This window comes from Pogona vitticeps, chromosome 2, assembly GCF_051106095.1.
Source record: "Pogona vitticeps strain Pit_001003342236 chromosome 2, PviZW2.1, whole genome shotgun sequence".
NCBI lineage: Eukaryota > Metazoa > Chordata > Lepidosauria > Squamata > Agamidae > Pogona > Pogona vitticeps.
Window position 1 is genome coordinate 174,246,107 of NC_135784.1, and position 17,540 is coordinate 174,263,646.

At 42.5% G+C, this 17,540-nt stretch overlaps 2 protein-coding genes across 4 annotated transcripts in view; one reads left to right on the top strand and one right to left on the bottom strand.

The window, feature by feature from the left end:
* Positions 1–6,413: 6,413 nt before the first annotated feature.
* NXNL1 (nucleoredoxin like 1) lies at positions 6,414–12,505 on the bottom strand. Its single transcript, XM_020779418.3, has 3 exons — positions 12,401–12,505; positions 10,640–11,035; positions 6,414–6,823 (listed from the first exon to the last, which is right to left on the bottom strand). The coding sequence occupies exons 2-3, from the start codon at positions 10,963–10,965 to the stop codon at positions 6,532–6,534; spliced, it is 618 nt and encodes a 205-aa protein (XP_020635077.3). The 5' UTR covers positions 10,966–11,035; positions 12,401–12,505; the 3' UTR covers positions 6,414–6,531.
* Positions 12,506–14,542: 2,037 nt separating this feature from the next.
* SLC27A1 (solute carrier family 27 member 1) overlaps positions 14,543–17,540 on the top strand; it is a 43,883-nt gene continuing 40,885 nt past the window's right edge. The window contains exon 1 of one of the 3 annotated variants that reach the window (XM_020779369.3): positions 14,543–14,648. The gene's annotated coding sequence lies outside the window, so the exon portion shown is untranslated. Of the gene's footprint in view, positions 14,649–16,089; positions 16,231–16,370; positions 16,545–17,540 lie in introns of those variants that run through there. The other 2 variants (XM_020779356.3, XM_020779362.3) reach the window with 2 other exon arrangements.

The window sequence follows — 17,540 nt, forward strand, 5'->3', positions numbered from 1 at the left end:
TCAGAATGATTCCATAACGGGAATCACTACCTTCCCCTTCTCATTCATTAATCTTTTCCCTAACTTTCAGATAACACATGCAGGAATTACCTCATTTCTGGTCACACATGTTTTTAAACTATTGCTCTAATAAAGTCCTCCTTCAGAACTGTCAGTTAAGTAATTAACAGCACAAACCTTTTGCCTCACAGCAAAAGAGCCTTCTCATATCATTTGAAGTTTACTATGTTTGGCAGGATTCAGGACAAGCACACAACCCCTCACATTAAAATCTCAGTGTTTTGACTGGGCATGTCCTCCCAGGCCTGAGCATTACAACTGCCACCAAAACAGCACCTATAGACATGCCCTATCTTTGCAAGAACAGTAATCAGTAAAAAAATGCTTTGAATTCACCTGTTTCATAACAGAGCAAATACTACAGTACTGTACAGTATTTAACATACATTGTTGCACTCACATACAGCTCCTGTTCACAGGTTGTTTGATTCAGTTTGCAGGCTTCAGAATGGATCCAATGTGGTTCAGAATGAATTCTGTCCCATCCAATTCAATTTGTACTCCAGATCTAACACTCTCTTTAAAATGTTGGGCTTAGAAATGGGTACAGACTGCCCAATTTGGTTGCTCAGCTCAGTTCATTTCAGCCTCTCCTTCCAGTGCCTGGAGAGGTGGATTGCGGCGGAGGGGGGCAGGTGTGGCCACAACAGCGGCCCGGGCCAGGCTCAGCCTCCCGGTGCTGGGCCGGCACCAGCGCCCCACACCCAATCCCCATTCCCGGAGGAGCCTGTTGGGCAGCAACGGCACTCATCCGGCCACACGGCTTCCTTCGGTGGCACCTCCATGTCAGCCGGGCGGGCCGGGCAGAACCTCTCGCCCTCCATGCAGCAGCTGTTCCAGCACTTCAGTGGCAATGCCCATGGGAGCCCTGATGCCGAAGCCCAATGTGCCCACCCTGGCAAGCAGCTGCCAGAGCCGGTTCTGGTGCCAGAGTGGGAGGCAGTGTTGGGCGCCCCGGCAGATGAGCCACCTGCTGCTCTTCGACGGCCGCCCATGAGCCGCCCACTGGTGGAGAAAGAGAGCCACCCCTGAGGGGCCAAGGACTGAGCGCAGCCCCACCAGGGTAGAGGAGGCAGTGGCAGCAGCAGCGCCGGCATTTGGCTGGCCACGTGTGACCGAGATGCATGTGACCAAGATCCTTGCTTTCAAATCATGGGGGTAATGTCAGTGTATATAAAATTTTTAGGGGGTAAAAAAGTTCCCTGATCCCTTATATATATGTATATATGTATGTATGTATATGTATATGTATATATATGTATATGTATGTATGTATGTATGTATATGTGTGTGTGTGTGTGTGTGTGTGTGTGTGTGTGTGTGTGTGTGTGTGTGTGTGTATATATATATATATATAGAGAGAGAGAGAGAGAGAGAGATTCTAAAAACAAAAATTTGTAGACAAAGGCAAAAATGAAAGGGAATTCTGGGTGAAACATACAGAACTAGAAATCAGCTGATTATACCAACTTGTTTTAACCCAGCCTATGGAGCTATCATAGTATTACAATGCTCCTGGGAGAAAATGTGAGATGACACATACATACATAAACTGCAATACTTACTGTCTGTTTGGAAGAGTTCCCGGAAACACTGGAACTTTTTGTCAATATTTCTTAGGTGCCTGGCAACCTGAAGCAGCTGGTTAGGACAGGGTTTAACACAGTCCATGCCTTCCCTGGAGACAAACGTCTGTACAGAAGCCCAGACAGCGCTCAAAAACCCCACATCACTGATGAAGAACCCATTGCCCACCAGTGGCTGCCTGCCATAACAATGGCAGCTGAAGTCATTTTGCTCATTGGCCTTGCTCATCTTTGCAGACTGTACTCACAGAGTGTCTCGGTGGTAGAGAATTGCTTGTTCCTTGTTTGACCATCTCTAGAAGACTTTGGCCTTTGACAGAAGAGATGAATCCACTTATTTCCCAAGGAGCTATGTCCTCAGCATGGTTCTCCTTGATGGTGGCGGCGGCAGCGTAGCATCCTCAAGCTACATAAACATATCGTTGTTCCTTTCCGAGAAGCGAATAATTCCACCAATAAGCCTCCCCAAACTCACTGTGAAGTCTTCAAACTGGGAGTTGTGTTTGGCTGGTCATCTACCAGGAGCAGCTTAGGAATAGGGGACGTTCCTCAGGCCTTGGTACTGGAATGAGATAGCCTCCAGAGGAAATCTCCAGCCTGACCGTTCTGAGATACACAGACCCAATACTAGGCAAGGCTCCATATTTTCAGAGATCTGAAAACAAGGAGAACTGAAAATCCGTTCTTCTCTGTAGAGTTCCCTCAAAAGTACTAGAATGGAGCCATGCCCTGGATGGAGAAATCAGGTGTGGAGACTGGAATCTTGTTCATGGCTGCCCAACACGGCTGGAGAGTCCTCACTTCCTATTTGTAAAGCTGTACACCCAAGAGATTCAAACACACCCCGCTGAAGTCTTTGGTCCCCATTGTCCAAATCCCACCTGAAGACTAGACTGAGAAATGCTGTGTCGTCGCTCGCCTGTGAGGAAGAGATGAGCCATTCGGGTTGCCGACCCAAGAGTGTCAGGCAGAGCAGATTTTCCACATTCCTTTGGCAAGAGTGATGAAATCAGAGGCTTCTTCCCACAGTGGCTCTACCCAATGCAAGACGAAGCCTCGTCCTCCTACCTTGCGCTCTCTTATTAACCATTTCCTTTCTGTGCACCAAAGAAGGGTTCCTGGGGAGTCTGGTTCAGAAAAGAGACTGAACAAGAGCATGTGATGTTATGGTAACGTAACTCAGGAAATAGAGTTGTCCTCTTCCTCAGCCCATGCCTTCAACAGTGGCTGGACAAGCAGAAATTTATGGTGCAGAAAAGGAAAAAAGGATATGGTTAAGGGTGCAAACTGAACTAGGAAGTACTCCAGTTCAAATATGTTCTCTGCCTTGAACTTCCTAGGTCAGGCCAGGGTAGGAAAACATATGCCACTCCTAGGATTTCCCAGGTCTAAAGGCATTGTCTGAAAGCCACATAATTGCTATGGTTTCCTGGATAAATCTCTATGCAGGGAGACAATTTTCAGGTGAAGGAAGAAAGATAAAAGTTTGATTTTTCTGTAGAAGACTGCTTGGAAAGAAACACACTTTTGACCAACCCCCCCTTTTTTTGCTTGTATACATTATTTTTTTTAAGAAATAATTTTATTATGTTAGAAATAGAAGAAACACGTGTGCATGGATTAAAACAGCTGGAAGGGACATGCAACACATACAAAGGTATTGTTGCTACATGCATCAAAAAACTTCCAACTTATGGCAACCCTATGAATTCATGACCTCCAAAAGGTTCTATCATTAACAGCCCTGCTCAGGTCTTACAATGTCAAGGCCAGCGTTTCTTTTATCGAGTCAATCCATCACATATTCAGTCTTCCTCTTTTCCTGTTGTTTTCAATTTTGCCCAGGACTATTGCCTTTTCAAGTGAGTCTTCTCATGATTTTTCCCAAGTGTTACATCCTCTGCCATTTTTGCTTCTAGTGAGAAGTCTGGCTTGATCTGAACTAGCCCCCACCTGGTTTGTCTTTCTGGCAAACCATGCTATCTGTAAAGTTCTCCTTCAGCACAACATTTGGAATTAACTAATTTTTCTTTCTTATCAGTTTTCTTCACTGTCCAGCTTTCCCACCCTCACACAGCAATCAGCAATGCCATGGCATGGTCTCCAGTGACTGCTTACTTGCAAGGATCTTTCCGAGTTCTTTCATAGTTGCCCTTCCAAGTCTCCCTTCTTCCAATTTCTTCGATGCAATCTCCATTTAGATTGAAGACTGGAGGTACATACAGAAGCCAATTTCATGGATATATTTTTAGACACCAGGAAGCTTTTTATGGATGCTTACATACATATCTTGTTATTGATACATAGGTACAGGGATAATACGTAATGTGAGTTTTGTGTGTGTTCTACGCAGTCAAGTTGGAACCAATTTATAGTGGCTCTAATAAAGAAAACAAATAAGTGAGTAAGTGAGATATTTAAGGAGTAGCTTTACCAGTACCACTCCCCAGGCAGCTTCCATGGGTGAGTGGGTATTCAAATTCTGTTCTCCAGAGCCCTAGCCCATTACTCTGTTCACTACACCACAATAGGAATAAAAGAGAGAGACTGACTCTCTCTCTCTCACACACACAAACAGAAATTGGCTGTGCTATGTTTTCATATGCTAATAAGAGTTTAAAGGTCCTTAATCCACTGAATGACAGATGGTAGGTGTGTATCATTCCAGTATCGTTTAAGTCATTTAGCCACAGTAAGGGTAAGGAGAATCCAGTTTTGCTGGCCAGTATTTGACCTGCAGGATCTGGTACATAAAGTAAAAGCATATGTGTCCATAAATGATTCAGTTCAAAATTAGTATGAGGAATAACTTCGCTATATATATACCTGACTTCCTATCCTTGCTCTCTCTCTCTCTCTCTCTCTCTCTCTCATTCTGTAAATATTTGTCTTTGGGAGTTATGTATGGCTCTTTGACCTGCTTATTCAGATAAAACCTTGCTGTGCTGGAAGGAACCTGACAGATTATTGAGCCCAGCCTCTGTCAAGGAGACACAGTGAGAAATCAAACTCCTAACCTCTAGCTCCAGAGCCAGATATATAAACCACTGACCTATCCACCAGTTATATTTTCCTAAATTAAATTTATCCTGTATCTCAGTAAAGGTCCATTGAAAATGGGTATATATTTATTTACAACAAAGCAGGGATTGGCAGAGTTACTTTCTTGGACTGAAACTCCTAGAATGCCACAGTCAACATAGTCAATGATTATTCTAGCTGAAGAGTTTTGGATGGTGTAGTTCAAAAGATAAAGTTTCAAGCTCCATTATAACTGCTGTGCTCTACTGCAACAAGGCCCATTACATAAAATAAAATAGCAGCTAATGGTTGTAGGGATTTTAGGAAGCCACACTGTCTTGACCTGTATATGTGCTTATGTGTGTGCGCGTAAAGTCAAATGTGGCAAAAGACATCCTTCTGAAATATTTTCTAGTTACAATAAAATATCTGATTTATATCTCTGAAAGAAATGAAATTGATTTCTGCAGTTTGCCCACAGTTTTCTCTGAATTTTTCCCTCAGCAAATCTGACTATAGTGGCTGAAACTCAGTTGGTGCAACTACACCATCTAAATAGGGAGGACATCATCACCGAGAAATGGAAACCTTTATTTAAATTTAAAACCTCTTATCCATATCTCAAGATTCCAAGGCACCTTAGGGATCCCTTTTACCATGGCAAAGCCTATGGAAACCACAGGACAAAGTGAGGAAGCCTTTAATGTTGAAAGATCACTGACAAATTGCTGCATATTGCTCACATAATTTTAAAATTACTTTACTTTGATTTGTTGTTTGTCATCAGTCTTCAAGACTTAAGTATAGGATTCCTTTGAAATGTGATTTCCTACACATATAAACCTGCCTGAATGACATTTCTCCAATATTAATTTGCTTCCAGCTCCGACCATAGACCACCTATACCATGTCTTTCTGCCCTATTAGGTCTCTGGTTGAGGAGACAGAGGTTGGGAGTTCAATTCCTCACTGTGTCTCATTATTTATTTATTTATTGTTTATTTATTTTATTTATATCCCGCCTATCTAGTCGATAGACCACTCTAGGCAGCTGAACTTGATGACTCATAGGGTCCTTTCCAGCTGTGCAATTGTAAGATATAAGAAGATCATCTTCAACAAAAATGCCAGGATTTTGGGGGTGGGGGGGTGGAATCTGAATGTTGTGAACACAAAACAGGTTGGGTGACTGTAGTTAAGCCTGGCTGAACTGAAATGTCATGATATGTGGAGAAGTACATACAGAAGCAAGCAACGTTTTATAAAGTATGCATACAAGGCTTGTTTGTAGAGCTTTTCTTTGTCTTCTGCCTCTACTACTCAAGGGGAAGGGGCAAAGTGTTCTACACAGTACTGATGGACTGCCTTGACATCACTGCAAGCCTTACATGTCATTCCCTACCATCCACACCCACACTCCTCCCAACTGTGCAATTTCTCTAACCATCATGTGGATATTGCCTACACGCTGTCACAAGACTCTTCCTAGTCGTAAGCTGATGGGAGGGAGGGTGGAAGACACCTAACAATGGGCTCAAGTTACAGGAAGCCAGATTTTGGTTGAATATCAGGAAAAATGTTCTAACTGTTGGAGTAGTACAACAATAAAACCAATGACCAAGAGAGGCTCCAACACTAGAAGCATTCAAGAGCAACTTAGACAATCATCTGGCAGATATCCTTTGATTCGTAGTCCTGCATTGAGGGATGGAGGGAACTTGGATTTCTAAGAAGCTAAAAAGCTGCATTCACTACCAGTAACTGTTTGTGTGCAGTGTGGCCATAGCAGACAACCCAAGAAACTCTGCTTGTGCCTTAGGAGCCCAGCTTGCCCATTGAGAGCTCCGGGGCATGAAATGTCCCATCAGGAGGATGCATCGCCGTCGTCTTTGCTTCGTTTTCTCCTTTTGCTCTTAGCCAGTTTATATTTGTATCGGCGGATGGGATCACTGATGCTCCTCAAAGCCACTGTGTCAAAGTCTTCTGCCAGGCGGAAGTTCCTGTCCACCAGCTCAGCCGCCTCTTGCCAGTTTTTGAAACAGTCGGTGCCCTTCTGCTCGATTTCCTCCATGGCATTTGCAGCGATGATGTCCCCGTTTGGCTTTAACACCACCACCACTGGAGGGTCCTTCACAGAAAATCTCAACTCCAGTTCCCTAGAAAGTATAGATGTTCAGTTACATTCAAACCCCTGCCATTCTCCCAATAAGCTCAGAGCAGCCGGCCTGACCTTCCTTCCCACTTCATCCATATAACAACCCTGTAAGATAGGTGGGTTTGAGAATGAACAAGCAAGCCCAAAGCACCCTGTTGAGTTTTATGACCCATTGGCAAATATAACCTGTATGATTCAGCATTCTAATCCCCTACACATCACACCGGCTCTCATGACACCGGGGGAAAAATGGCCAAGGATACTTCCAGAGGATAGCTACCAGCACTGCCACACAACACTGAGCAGCTGTTCATTTTTTCCTTCCTTAACTGATATTTTCCTGGTGAGAAAACAAGGTGGAAAAAAGCTGTGAGAAAACACAAAGGCTGAAATCTTATTAAAGAAGCTCCGTGCATGCAGTTTTGTTCACTCCTGGGCTGTCGGTCACATGTCTGGTCATGCAAGGGGATAGCTGATTCGTTGTGCAATCTGAGGAAGACCAGGAATGTGACGGACAGGCTATGAAACATGTACCTTCCCTTGAGTGGCTGCCTTTATATAACTGCATAGGGCAGCAGTATTCCTAGCCATTAGGGAAAGAGCAATGCCTCAAACAGCCCCGGATACTCTATGAGTGAGGCAGCACAGAAGCTTCAATGGGAAAAATCCCAGTTTCCTAGTTCTGTCCTCCATTCAAATGAGTTTTGAAGACGAAAATAGTAGTATCACTTTTTCCTAAAGAGCCCATCGGCCATGAGGATTGAACCTGATAAGGTGTTCTCTTTCCTTTGATTAGCTGCAGATGATAATAAACAACAAATAGATCAATAGAAACTTTAGCTTTCTGGTTATCACTACAGCCTGCAACTGGCTTGTCAATAAATTGCAAGTGTAAAGTTTTGAAACTGTTTTTGAATCAAACATCAGCCACAATCCAGCACAAGGTTCCATGATGTCATCCCATACAACGTAGTAAATGTCAGGAGTGAACAAATTAAGGTTATTAAAAAACACCTGGAATTTTCTGCAATCTTAATCCATTGCTCCCACTGTTCAAAAATGTTACTTCAAAAATGAAGGCTACATTTACAGTGTCCTTCACTAAAGCTTAAAACACGTGCACCTAAATGGCTCCTTTTAAAAATTTCTATCATGCTGAGTTTGTTTGTGCTTCCATTTTTTATACTAAGAACAACATTGCAGGGCTAAGTCTATGAAAAATTCCTTAAATAGGTTAAAGCAAAATGTTTTCTGCCATCTTGTAGCTTAAAAAGCAAGGAAATCCAGACCACACATTAGCCTCCTGCCATCCTCACTGTAAATATGAGCACATGAATGACATGAAATCCTGTTATCAATCTTATGTATGAATGAGTTCTTTGTCTGAATTAATTCTTTCTCCTCCTTTTAATGTGTCGATGATCTCAGCAGAAATAGCTCAATTTTTTCCCATGTTACTGGCTTCTTTACAGAAATTGAGAGGAATAGCAAGGTTAGCTGCTCCTATGGATTCTTTTTTGCTGGAAGTATCTAAGCTGTAGCTAGACAGGTGTCTGCTAAAGAACCTGTGCTTGGATGCTGTACTGCGAGGATGGGGGCTGGACAGGCCTAACAACAACCAGCACCCCTCCAGCTCACCCACAGCAAGTTGCATGGTTCCCAAAGCCAGCCAAATTATTTTGGTTCAGGAGGCAAGAGATCCCACATCTCCCATTCCTAGCAGCAAAAATAGACAATGATAAATCAAATCAGCAGATTTCTGCCACAACTGTTTTCGGGACATTCATTAGTAATTTTCCTGCACTCAGCCTGAAGAAGTGAATTTATTCATGAAAGCTTGCACTGAAAGTTTGGTTTTTAGCAGTCTAAAGAAAGGTATCAATTGCTGGATAGCTCAGTGGGATAGGCATCTGGCTGTGGAGCCAGAGGTTAGGAGTTGGATGCCCCACCGTGTCTCCTGTGAGTAGAACCAGCCTGGGTGGCCTTGGGCAAGCTGCACAGTCCTAAGGTGCCCCCAGAAGAATGGAATGAGAAACCCTGGAAAGGGTTGCAATGTCAGAATTGACTGCACGCACAAACACAAATAAAGGGATCACCTATTCTCCACTTGTATTGTGTAAGGACCATAGAGCTCCCTCTGTTGTTGTTTTTGTTACAAAGATACATACAAAATATCAGTCTAGAGGAGACCTACGTAGGCAAAGTGCAGCCCTTGTGATATTGTTGGATTGCCAATCCCATCAGTTTTACCTAGCATAACTAGTGGTAATGTATGATGGGATTTGTGGTCCAAAATCTGGAGGGCCAGATTTCTAATCTAACAATCTTGATCTCACAATCCTGTCTCCACAGTTTGTCAGGAGACGAAGGGTGACTCAGGACAGGACAATAGCAAAGGATGGCATACAGTTTAAAAAGCACGCTTATCTATATTAGTCAAAAGACAAACACCAACATCCATACTTCACAAACATCTTTTGCAGGCCAACCAAAAATCTGTGCAAGCTTTCATGATCAGAGAGTTGATTTATAAACCACCTTGGCTCCGTCTGTTATATAGGGGTGAGAAAGGGTCTGCAAATTATCAGATATGGATCATCAGGCACTATATTTAATACCAAATGGCTCCTGGGTTTATAAAATAAAAACCATATGGTTCTGACTTGTTCTAACTACCCTCAATGGTTGTGTTAAGGGAAATGCGAATTCACTTGCTGTGAAGTCACACGAGAGAATTTGGGTCTGCTCGATTTAAGTGGCCACACTTAACCGTTTTTTTCTGTTTATCAGATGACTCGATGTATAAAATCCCCCCCCTTTTCTAACCCCAAATTAGAAAAACAGGGATCAAAGGGTTCCCTTTTTGCTAAGCCCCCTGCCTTCTCAAAAGGCAAGGAAAGCGGCTGTCAAAGTGACTGCCACTTTTCCTTGCCTTTTGAGAGCTTAGCAAAAAGGAAGAGAGAAACACCTCCCCTTCCTTTTTGCTAAGCCCCGTGCCTTCACAAAAGGCAGTGGTGAAGAGCTGCCTTCTGTGTATAAAACAACCTTCATTTTCCCCCCTCAAATTATTTAAGGAAAAAGTGTTGTTTTATACATTGTAAAATACGGTACATCAAACAGCTTGCAGTTCTACTTACAGCCCTGCAGGTGGTGCTATTCAAAGAACTGTATTAATTGGCAATGAGATACTGTACCTTTTCCCTGTATCGATTGCCAGCTTCCGACACTGGGCTGTTACCCGCTTCTTAAGTGGTTAAAAAAAAATAAAAAAAAATAACAAGAGTGCTGCACAGGAGGAGAAGCTTTAAAAAAAGTCTTGGGAGTGTCTGCTGATACTATGTGCACATGTGTGCCTATACCTTAAGGTAAGAGGCAAGAGGCGAGGAGGCATGCAGGGAGGTGTGTAGAGTGTGTACACTCACACATTGCACTGATTCATGCTCATGTGCTTGGACTGACCGGAAAGAATCTAAAATATAAAAAAGCAGAAGATTCCCTCATGGACCAAAAAGCTACAGATCAGGGAGGGGGTGCTCCGTACTGATTTGCATTTCCCATTGCGTCATCTGACCCATGGGGGGGGGGAATGTGAATCAGCTCGCACCAAATCTATAGCATTTTCCACTGACACCCACTTCATTTCTCTGCCAAGACTAACTGCCAAGTCTTATTCCATCATCTGGAGGTAAAGATATCTTGATTTGTTTACCAAGCTTGAGAATTCTGGTTGAAAAGCCAGCACTTAATGAAGTAAATGTGCATATGGTGGCTTGCGCTAAATGAATGCATTACACTCTCTGAACGCTGGAAGTCATACCTCTTGTACTCATCATGGAAGGGTAAAAACAACCACCTCTTGGGCATGGTCTTTAGAAACGTGGCTTGCTGCTCCTCTGTTTCATCCAGTGAGACATATATCAGGACCAGTTGGGACGCTCGCTCCACATAAAATTCATCGGTGAGCCTCACGAAAAATTCTTTCAGAGCGGGCGCAAATGCCTTGCAGCGTGGACAATCCCCAGAGCCAAAATACAGAAGCATGACCTTGTTCTCCAGCACTCGGATGAGCTCGCGCTCCAGCTCCAGCTCATCTTTGTCCTTATTGTTTACAACCAGGGTCTTGTTGATAAAAAGGGCAGCCATTCTATAGGCTCATCCTTGTGGCAAAAGGATCTTCTTTAGGTTCTTCAAGGGGCATGCATTACTTTTAACACTGAAAGGTAAAAAAATTTAACATGATAGGGGACTTTCAGTCATTCATTTCACCATTGATGCAAAACATATACGCCACCATTCAAAACCGAGGCTGCATAAGGTGCATTAGTAAAGTATATTAAGTCTAATGTTAAGGGGAAAAGCCAGATGTATTTATCTGAATACCTAAATAGTGTATATCAATAACATTATGCAAATCCAAGTACTTAACCCTGGTCTAGTACTTAACCATGCAGATACATTTGAACAATGTGATACCATTCTGGAATATAATTATGAAGATATTGAGAACTTGGGGTGTATGAAACATGAAATTCAGTTGCTGGAGTCTGGAAAGCTGACCTCACAGAAAGAGGTCAGGGTGGAAACAGACATTTCACACCTTCAATTCATCTCCTGCTATTGAACACTTCAAAAGAAGGGCTGAGCAAGGAGCAGATGCTTCCATGCTTATCTTTATCACAGGACATATCAAAGCAGCCCCACACAGACACTAGAACCTTACATGTAACCAGACTTAAAAGAAGTCAGCCCACTCCCTTCCCAGAGAGTTGTGCAGATATGACCAGGGTGGGGGGTAATGGTGGCAGCTAAGGAAGCTGTCTTTTGTCCTGATAGAACAGAAAAGTGTCTTAAGATGTGGTTTGGCAATAAGTGTGTCAACGGTCCATTTACTTGTATAAAAGGGATTAGGGAAACAAGTTAGTTAGTCTAGCATATCTCTGAGGAGAACAATGTTTCACTCCCCTGCTGCTCAGTGATTCAGCCTGATTCATGAAGATAACCCGGTTCATTGGCTGTTCTATGAAGCTGTGTCAGAGGATACATCATGTGTATGTCCCAGAACTATGTTATGATAAATAGAGAAAAGTGTTGGATGAAGATTGTGAAGAACTGGATTTAAAGCCCTGATCATAATTGGATGATTTTGGTTCAGTCATCTTCTCTCAGCCTAACTACTTTTGGTCATGAGATAAATAAGTGGCTATTGGCTGTCGCAGAGCCACTGCCTGACCAGTGGAAATTCAGCTGGTTCAGGAAATACTGTACTGTACAAGCACATCATAAACAAATGATCCCTGTTTAGAGCAAGGTCCTTGTTGAAGACCTTGACAAGTCATGATAGACTAAGTTTGGACAAGGATCCAGAAGTGATGAAAACAATAATAAATCATTACTAAAGGTCTAGCAGCATAATAGGAAAACATCTGCATATGAAGCCCAGCCAACACATTTTAGGTCTACAGTCAGATTTGTTATATCTCTCAGATGGCACGCAGCCTTCTCCCAAGAACAAACTCCACAGTCTTGTTGCTAAATTAATAAGGCAGTCATGCTTTTCTCCAGTTTAGATTATACTCACCTTCAAAATAGAAGGAAACGTTTTAATTCCAGTACTGCTGCATGTTTCATGCCCTCATACAGTGCCTTCCACCCAGTCCAGTAGGTGACGATAGCACCTCTTTTCCACCACAGTTTAGGTTACTGATGTGAATAACCTTTCCTGTTGGAATTTACCCTTGTATCTATTAATAGAAAAAAAATACCCAGTGAGTTAATCTCCTTAAATCAAATGAAGGCTGAGACTCAGAAGGGCAGCAGTGAAGGAACTAGAAGTGTAAGGATGTGTCACAGCAGACCTAGACGAAGATTATCAACACGCTTGCATTTCTGATCACTATGTATGGGTGTGAAAGTTGGGTGGTAATGAAAGCTGAAAGGGAAACAAATAGATTTGATCAAAATGTGGTGCTGGAGGAGAGCTTTGCAGATACCTTGGACTGCCAGAAAGACAAACAAGTGGGTCCTAGATCAAATCAAACCTGAAATATATCTGGAGGCAAACACAATGAAACCGAGTCTGTCCTACTCTGGGCACATCATGAAAAAGCAGGATTATCTGGAAAAGACTATAATGCTGGGAAAAGTGGAAGGTAATAGGAAAAGAGCAAGACCAAATACAAGACGAATTGACTCCATAAATGAACCCACAAGCTTGAATTTGCAAGAGCTGAGCAAGGCTGTTAAGGACAGGACATTTTGAAAATCACTTATTCGTAGGGTCACCATAAATCGGAGGTGATTTGATGACACATTACAGCAAAAACAATATATTTAAAGTAGCATTGCATTGCTTGCCAGAAATCTATTTTGCTGACAACATGCTAGACAGGCAAAAAACTTTCTTTGCTCTTTCTACACCCTTATTCTTAAATGGGCGGATCAGTGGCATCTTGTTGCACTCTTTCAAATAAATAAATTTGCTGATTAAAACTGTTACAGCCTTGGTTTTCCATAAAGGGTCTAAGGCAGCTAACAAACCAATAAAAATCCAATAACAACATTAAAGCCATCATAAAAGCCAAAGCAGCACATAAAACCCAAAAAGAGCAGCCTTCAAGTGCCACTGGGAGTAATCAAACCATCCAATCTTAGCTAATTGAATCCATGGTATTCAAACCATTGTATTTTGGAATCAACAATGTTAACAGTTTGAAATCTGAACTCCAGTTCAGCCTTGAGGTTCGTTGAGTAGTTCTGGGAGGCTTCGGACATGCAGTTATTTAATCTTAAATGAGATCACAAGGTCATCCTGAAGATAAATGTCATATGGATTATGTGAATTCTGTTGATGGAGAAAAGAAGCATGCATGATTTCTATAAAACTTTAAAAGTAATTCGTTACAGTTAACTTTGTAAGCCCACAAAGTAATTATCATTTATAGTTATAAGGTTAAAAAGTAACTCTCATTTTCATTTACTTAGTTTTTAGAAATCTGATGCAAATCAACAGGGGATGTACACTAAAAAGAAGGTGAGAGGTTGATACAAACTCGCCAGCTTACTTTTTCAAAGTAATGTTCTGTGACTGAAGACACAGAAGAAGAAGGAGGTTGTAAGCAGATTTTAAAGAGAAAGATGCCCTTGCATACTTGGAAGTCAGTAAACAGGGCTGACTACAGACATGATGCTGCTTGAGACAGAGTAACAAACAGTGAAAATCCCTCCCCTCTGTATCACAAGTGATCTATACCAAACTCTTGAAGGCAGGCAACAGCCAAAATTCTGTTGCTTAGCATTGTAAACTGCACTAGAGTAGATCCACCAATCAACTGGGATTTGGTGAGTCAACTCTAAGTTCTATTGATTCCAATGGGCTTACTCTGACTGCAACTTACTTTAGCCTAGAAAGTTGCCATTTGAGTAAGCCCATTTGAATCGGTGGGGATTTGGTGAGACAATTTCTCTGTAAGTTCCCTGGATTCAATGGGCCTGCTTTAGTAACAACTTAGTACACTAAGCAGCAGGATTTCTGCCATCGTATGTTAATAATGAACCACGATCAAAATATAGCAGCATGTGTTTTGTTTTGTTTTCTTCGAGTTCTGTATCATATGACCTGGGCAGACAGGAATACAGTGTTTCTCCACTTGATGTTACAACTATAACAAAACTCTTTCCTTAACAAATTAAGTATCTAACAATAGAGTTGAGACTAACCTAACAAGAATTCAGAAGTAATTCTGCTGATTTGGAAACAGAGGAAAGGTCACTGGAACATCATGTCTTAAACAGAAAATAAAGGGAAGTATCTCTTCTCAAGATTTGGGGTGAGTCCCTTTGGTTAATTTCTAACAGAAACTATTTTTCTCAAACAAACACACATTGTTCCTTCCTTTTGAAAACAGATCCATCTGGCATTCCCTTGCCCTATTGCAGTGTTTGCTGCCTTTCAATTTGGACACAATTTGTTCCCATTGTTATCCCAATTATTCAATGTATAAATGGATTTAAGTTTGTTGTTTTAATTGCTAGAGCACTCCATTTTAACATTTCTTGTTCATTAACTCACCTGGGCCATTTTTGACAATTCTGAGAGATACCTGAACACGTATTAATTCTGAGAGATACTTGACCAGCTTGACAAATCAAATGAATTACATATTTTATGTTCTAAGATCAACAGATTGAATATGATGATGCTGTAGTGCCACCCCTAATGTTTTCAAACCTGTTTCCACCTAACCTTTTTTCCTTCAGATTCAATTAGTAGTTTCAACTGACCATCAAGTACAAATGGCACCCACTTTCTTCTGTTTGAAATTATAGTGCTGCCGGGATCATTATACATCACCAACTCTCAATATTAAAAATGTGTTAGGTGTGGTTAGGATACCACTAATAAACTATACAGTATTTCTTTTGATAAGCATAAGAAATAGTGTATAAAGGACAGTATGGTTTATAAAGGAAACAAAGCACGTGATGTAAGTACTTGGTTATAGATTGTGCTAGGTAAATAATGTCTAGTACAGTAGTTAGTATTCCTAGTTTTCACCAAGGTTCAACTTCTGGTGTGTGGAGAAGCAATATTTTGATAACCAGCATGGCGGTAAAATTAAAGATTTTTTTAAAAAAATCCCATTTAAAAACAATTTAAATTAAAAAAAACATTTTTTAAAAAATTTAAATTATGATTTAAATTATGATTTAAACACCTGATAGCCAGTGTGTTGTACTGGATAGTGATGGGCTCAGGAGCCCAGGCTTTGGATCCCCGCTTGGCTAAAGAAACAATAACAAACTAAAAATAAATGGATTTAAAATAATTAATTCATTAATTAAGATAAAAATGGACCAGAATGGTTGATCAGCAAAGGGGATTAATATTTATTGCTCGGATCACAGATTGCCACGTGTGTGGGGTTGAACGATCGCCGCTAAATATAAACACAATATTTATAACCACAGGAACTCGTGCCTCCGCCCCTTCAGCGGATTAGAAAGGAATCGACGCTCCTTCTCCTCCACGGTCTCCAAACGTCATAAACGCTGCCCTTGATTGGACAATATTCCACGACTCCGGGGGGGGTAGATGGGAGGGTGGCCGGGCGGGGCGGGGCCGAAAGCAAGGCGTTTTGTGTTGCCATGGTCACGGAGGGTCCTAGTGCAACCCACCACATTCCCGAGAGGCTTCAGGCGCTCCCCAGCCCTCCACTCTTTGCGCGGCACTCTCTGCCCTTCTATCCCCTTCCTCTCTATGCCTTTGGTCCCCTTCAAGGGCTGGTTTCCTCCTTGGGCTCCGCCTCCCTGCCGCTGTCCCGTGAGGAGAAGCGGGGCGCGTTCTGAGGCGCCGCTGTAGAAGCCGAGGGACAGCGAAGGAGGCGCAGGAGCCTGGCGGCGAAGCGCGAGGTACGAAAGGAGTGTTTGACCCGGACGGGGGTGTGTGGAGGGGTGGAAGTGGTGCTGCCTTGGCAACAACGGGGGGGGGGGGGAAAGGAGGGAGATGGAAGTCGCTGTGGCGTGGCATTGCCTTGGTAACGCGTAGAGAAGGAGGGGGGGAGAGAATGCCAATGCTCTGGCAACGGCACTGAAGGGAGGGGGCCTCGGCGTCGGCACGGAGAGGTCCGCCGTTTTCAATGGAGCCGAGGGGGGCATATTTTTGAACTCCTGCGAGCGTGGAGATGTAATGGTGGTCACAGAAGCCGGTTGGCGCCAAAACAGAGGTAAGAAGAGGATACTAGCGGGTCTGAGGGGTTGCTTTGCCATTGATGAGGATGGCAGGTCCCTGAGAGGAAGGGATCTGGGCAGTCACCTGCAGATTGAGAATGGGGGGGGGGAGAGAGGAACTCCCCTCACAAGGTTGCGGGGATGTATCTCCCCCTTATCGCAAGCCTCCTGTGCCTGAATAGCTTTGGAAAGACTTGTGTAGGGTTGCCAATTTCTTGAGTAGCTGCTGTAACTTTTTTTTTTTAAGGGACGGTTCCTAAAAGGCGTAGTCTTTAGTACATATACTGTATATTTAATCATAGCTTCATGAGGGGAATTTAGAGGCTGGCTACCTTGGCTGTTTCACCCACTGTTTGTTGTGTTGCAAGGATGGGCTGTTGTGCCCTTAAAGGTGGGGATCAAACATCATTGCTAGAGTGCACTAGTTTGCCCCCAGAGCGTGGCTACCCACACTTTTCTGACCCCTGTCATGAGGTGTCTACTTTTCTGGTGTGAGTAGCATCACTCTGGGTTGGATCATTCCAGCACATGTGATTGCTGAAGCAACTCCAAATCATTGCTTTGCCAGTATCCTGGATTGTCTTAATAAACAAGCCACTTTAGAATATTGGCAAATTAATCATTTAGCAGAGGAAGTGAAAAGAATTTGTATGTAGACTATCACTGATGTGCTACATTAGTTATTAATTTTTTTAAAAAAGTTCGCCTTATCTTAAAGGGCCAGTCGAGAAACTACCCTCAGTTGAATACACAATTATGGCTTTGGCTGCAGGTGGTGTTTTTTTTTTTTTTTTTTTTTTGACTGGCCCTTTAAGAGAAAGGAAAGAAATGATTTCATAATCAATAATCCATGCACAGTCAAAAATGTCACTTTCCCTGCCCTCTTCTGAGCAGGAGAAATGATTAATTTGCCAATATCCTGAAGTGGCTTAACTATTAAGCCACTTCATAATATTGGCATGAGCCATTTCTGTGTAAATGGTCAAGCTTGA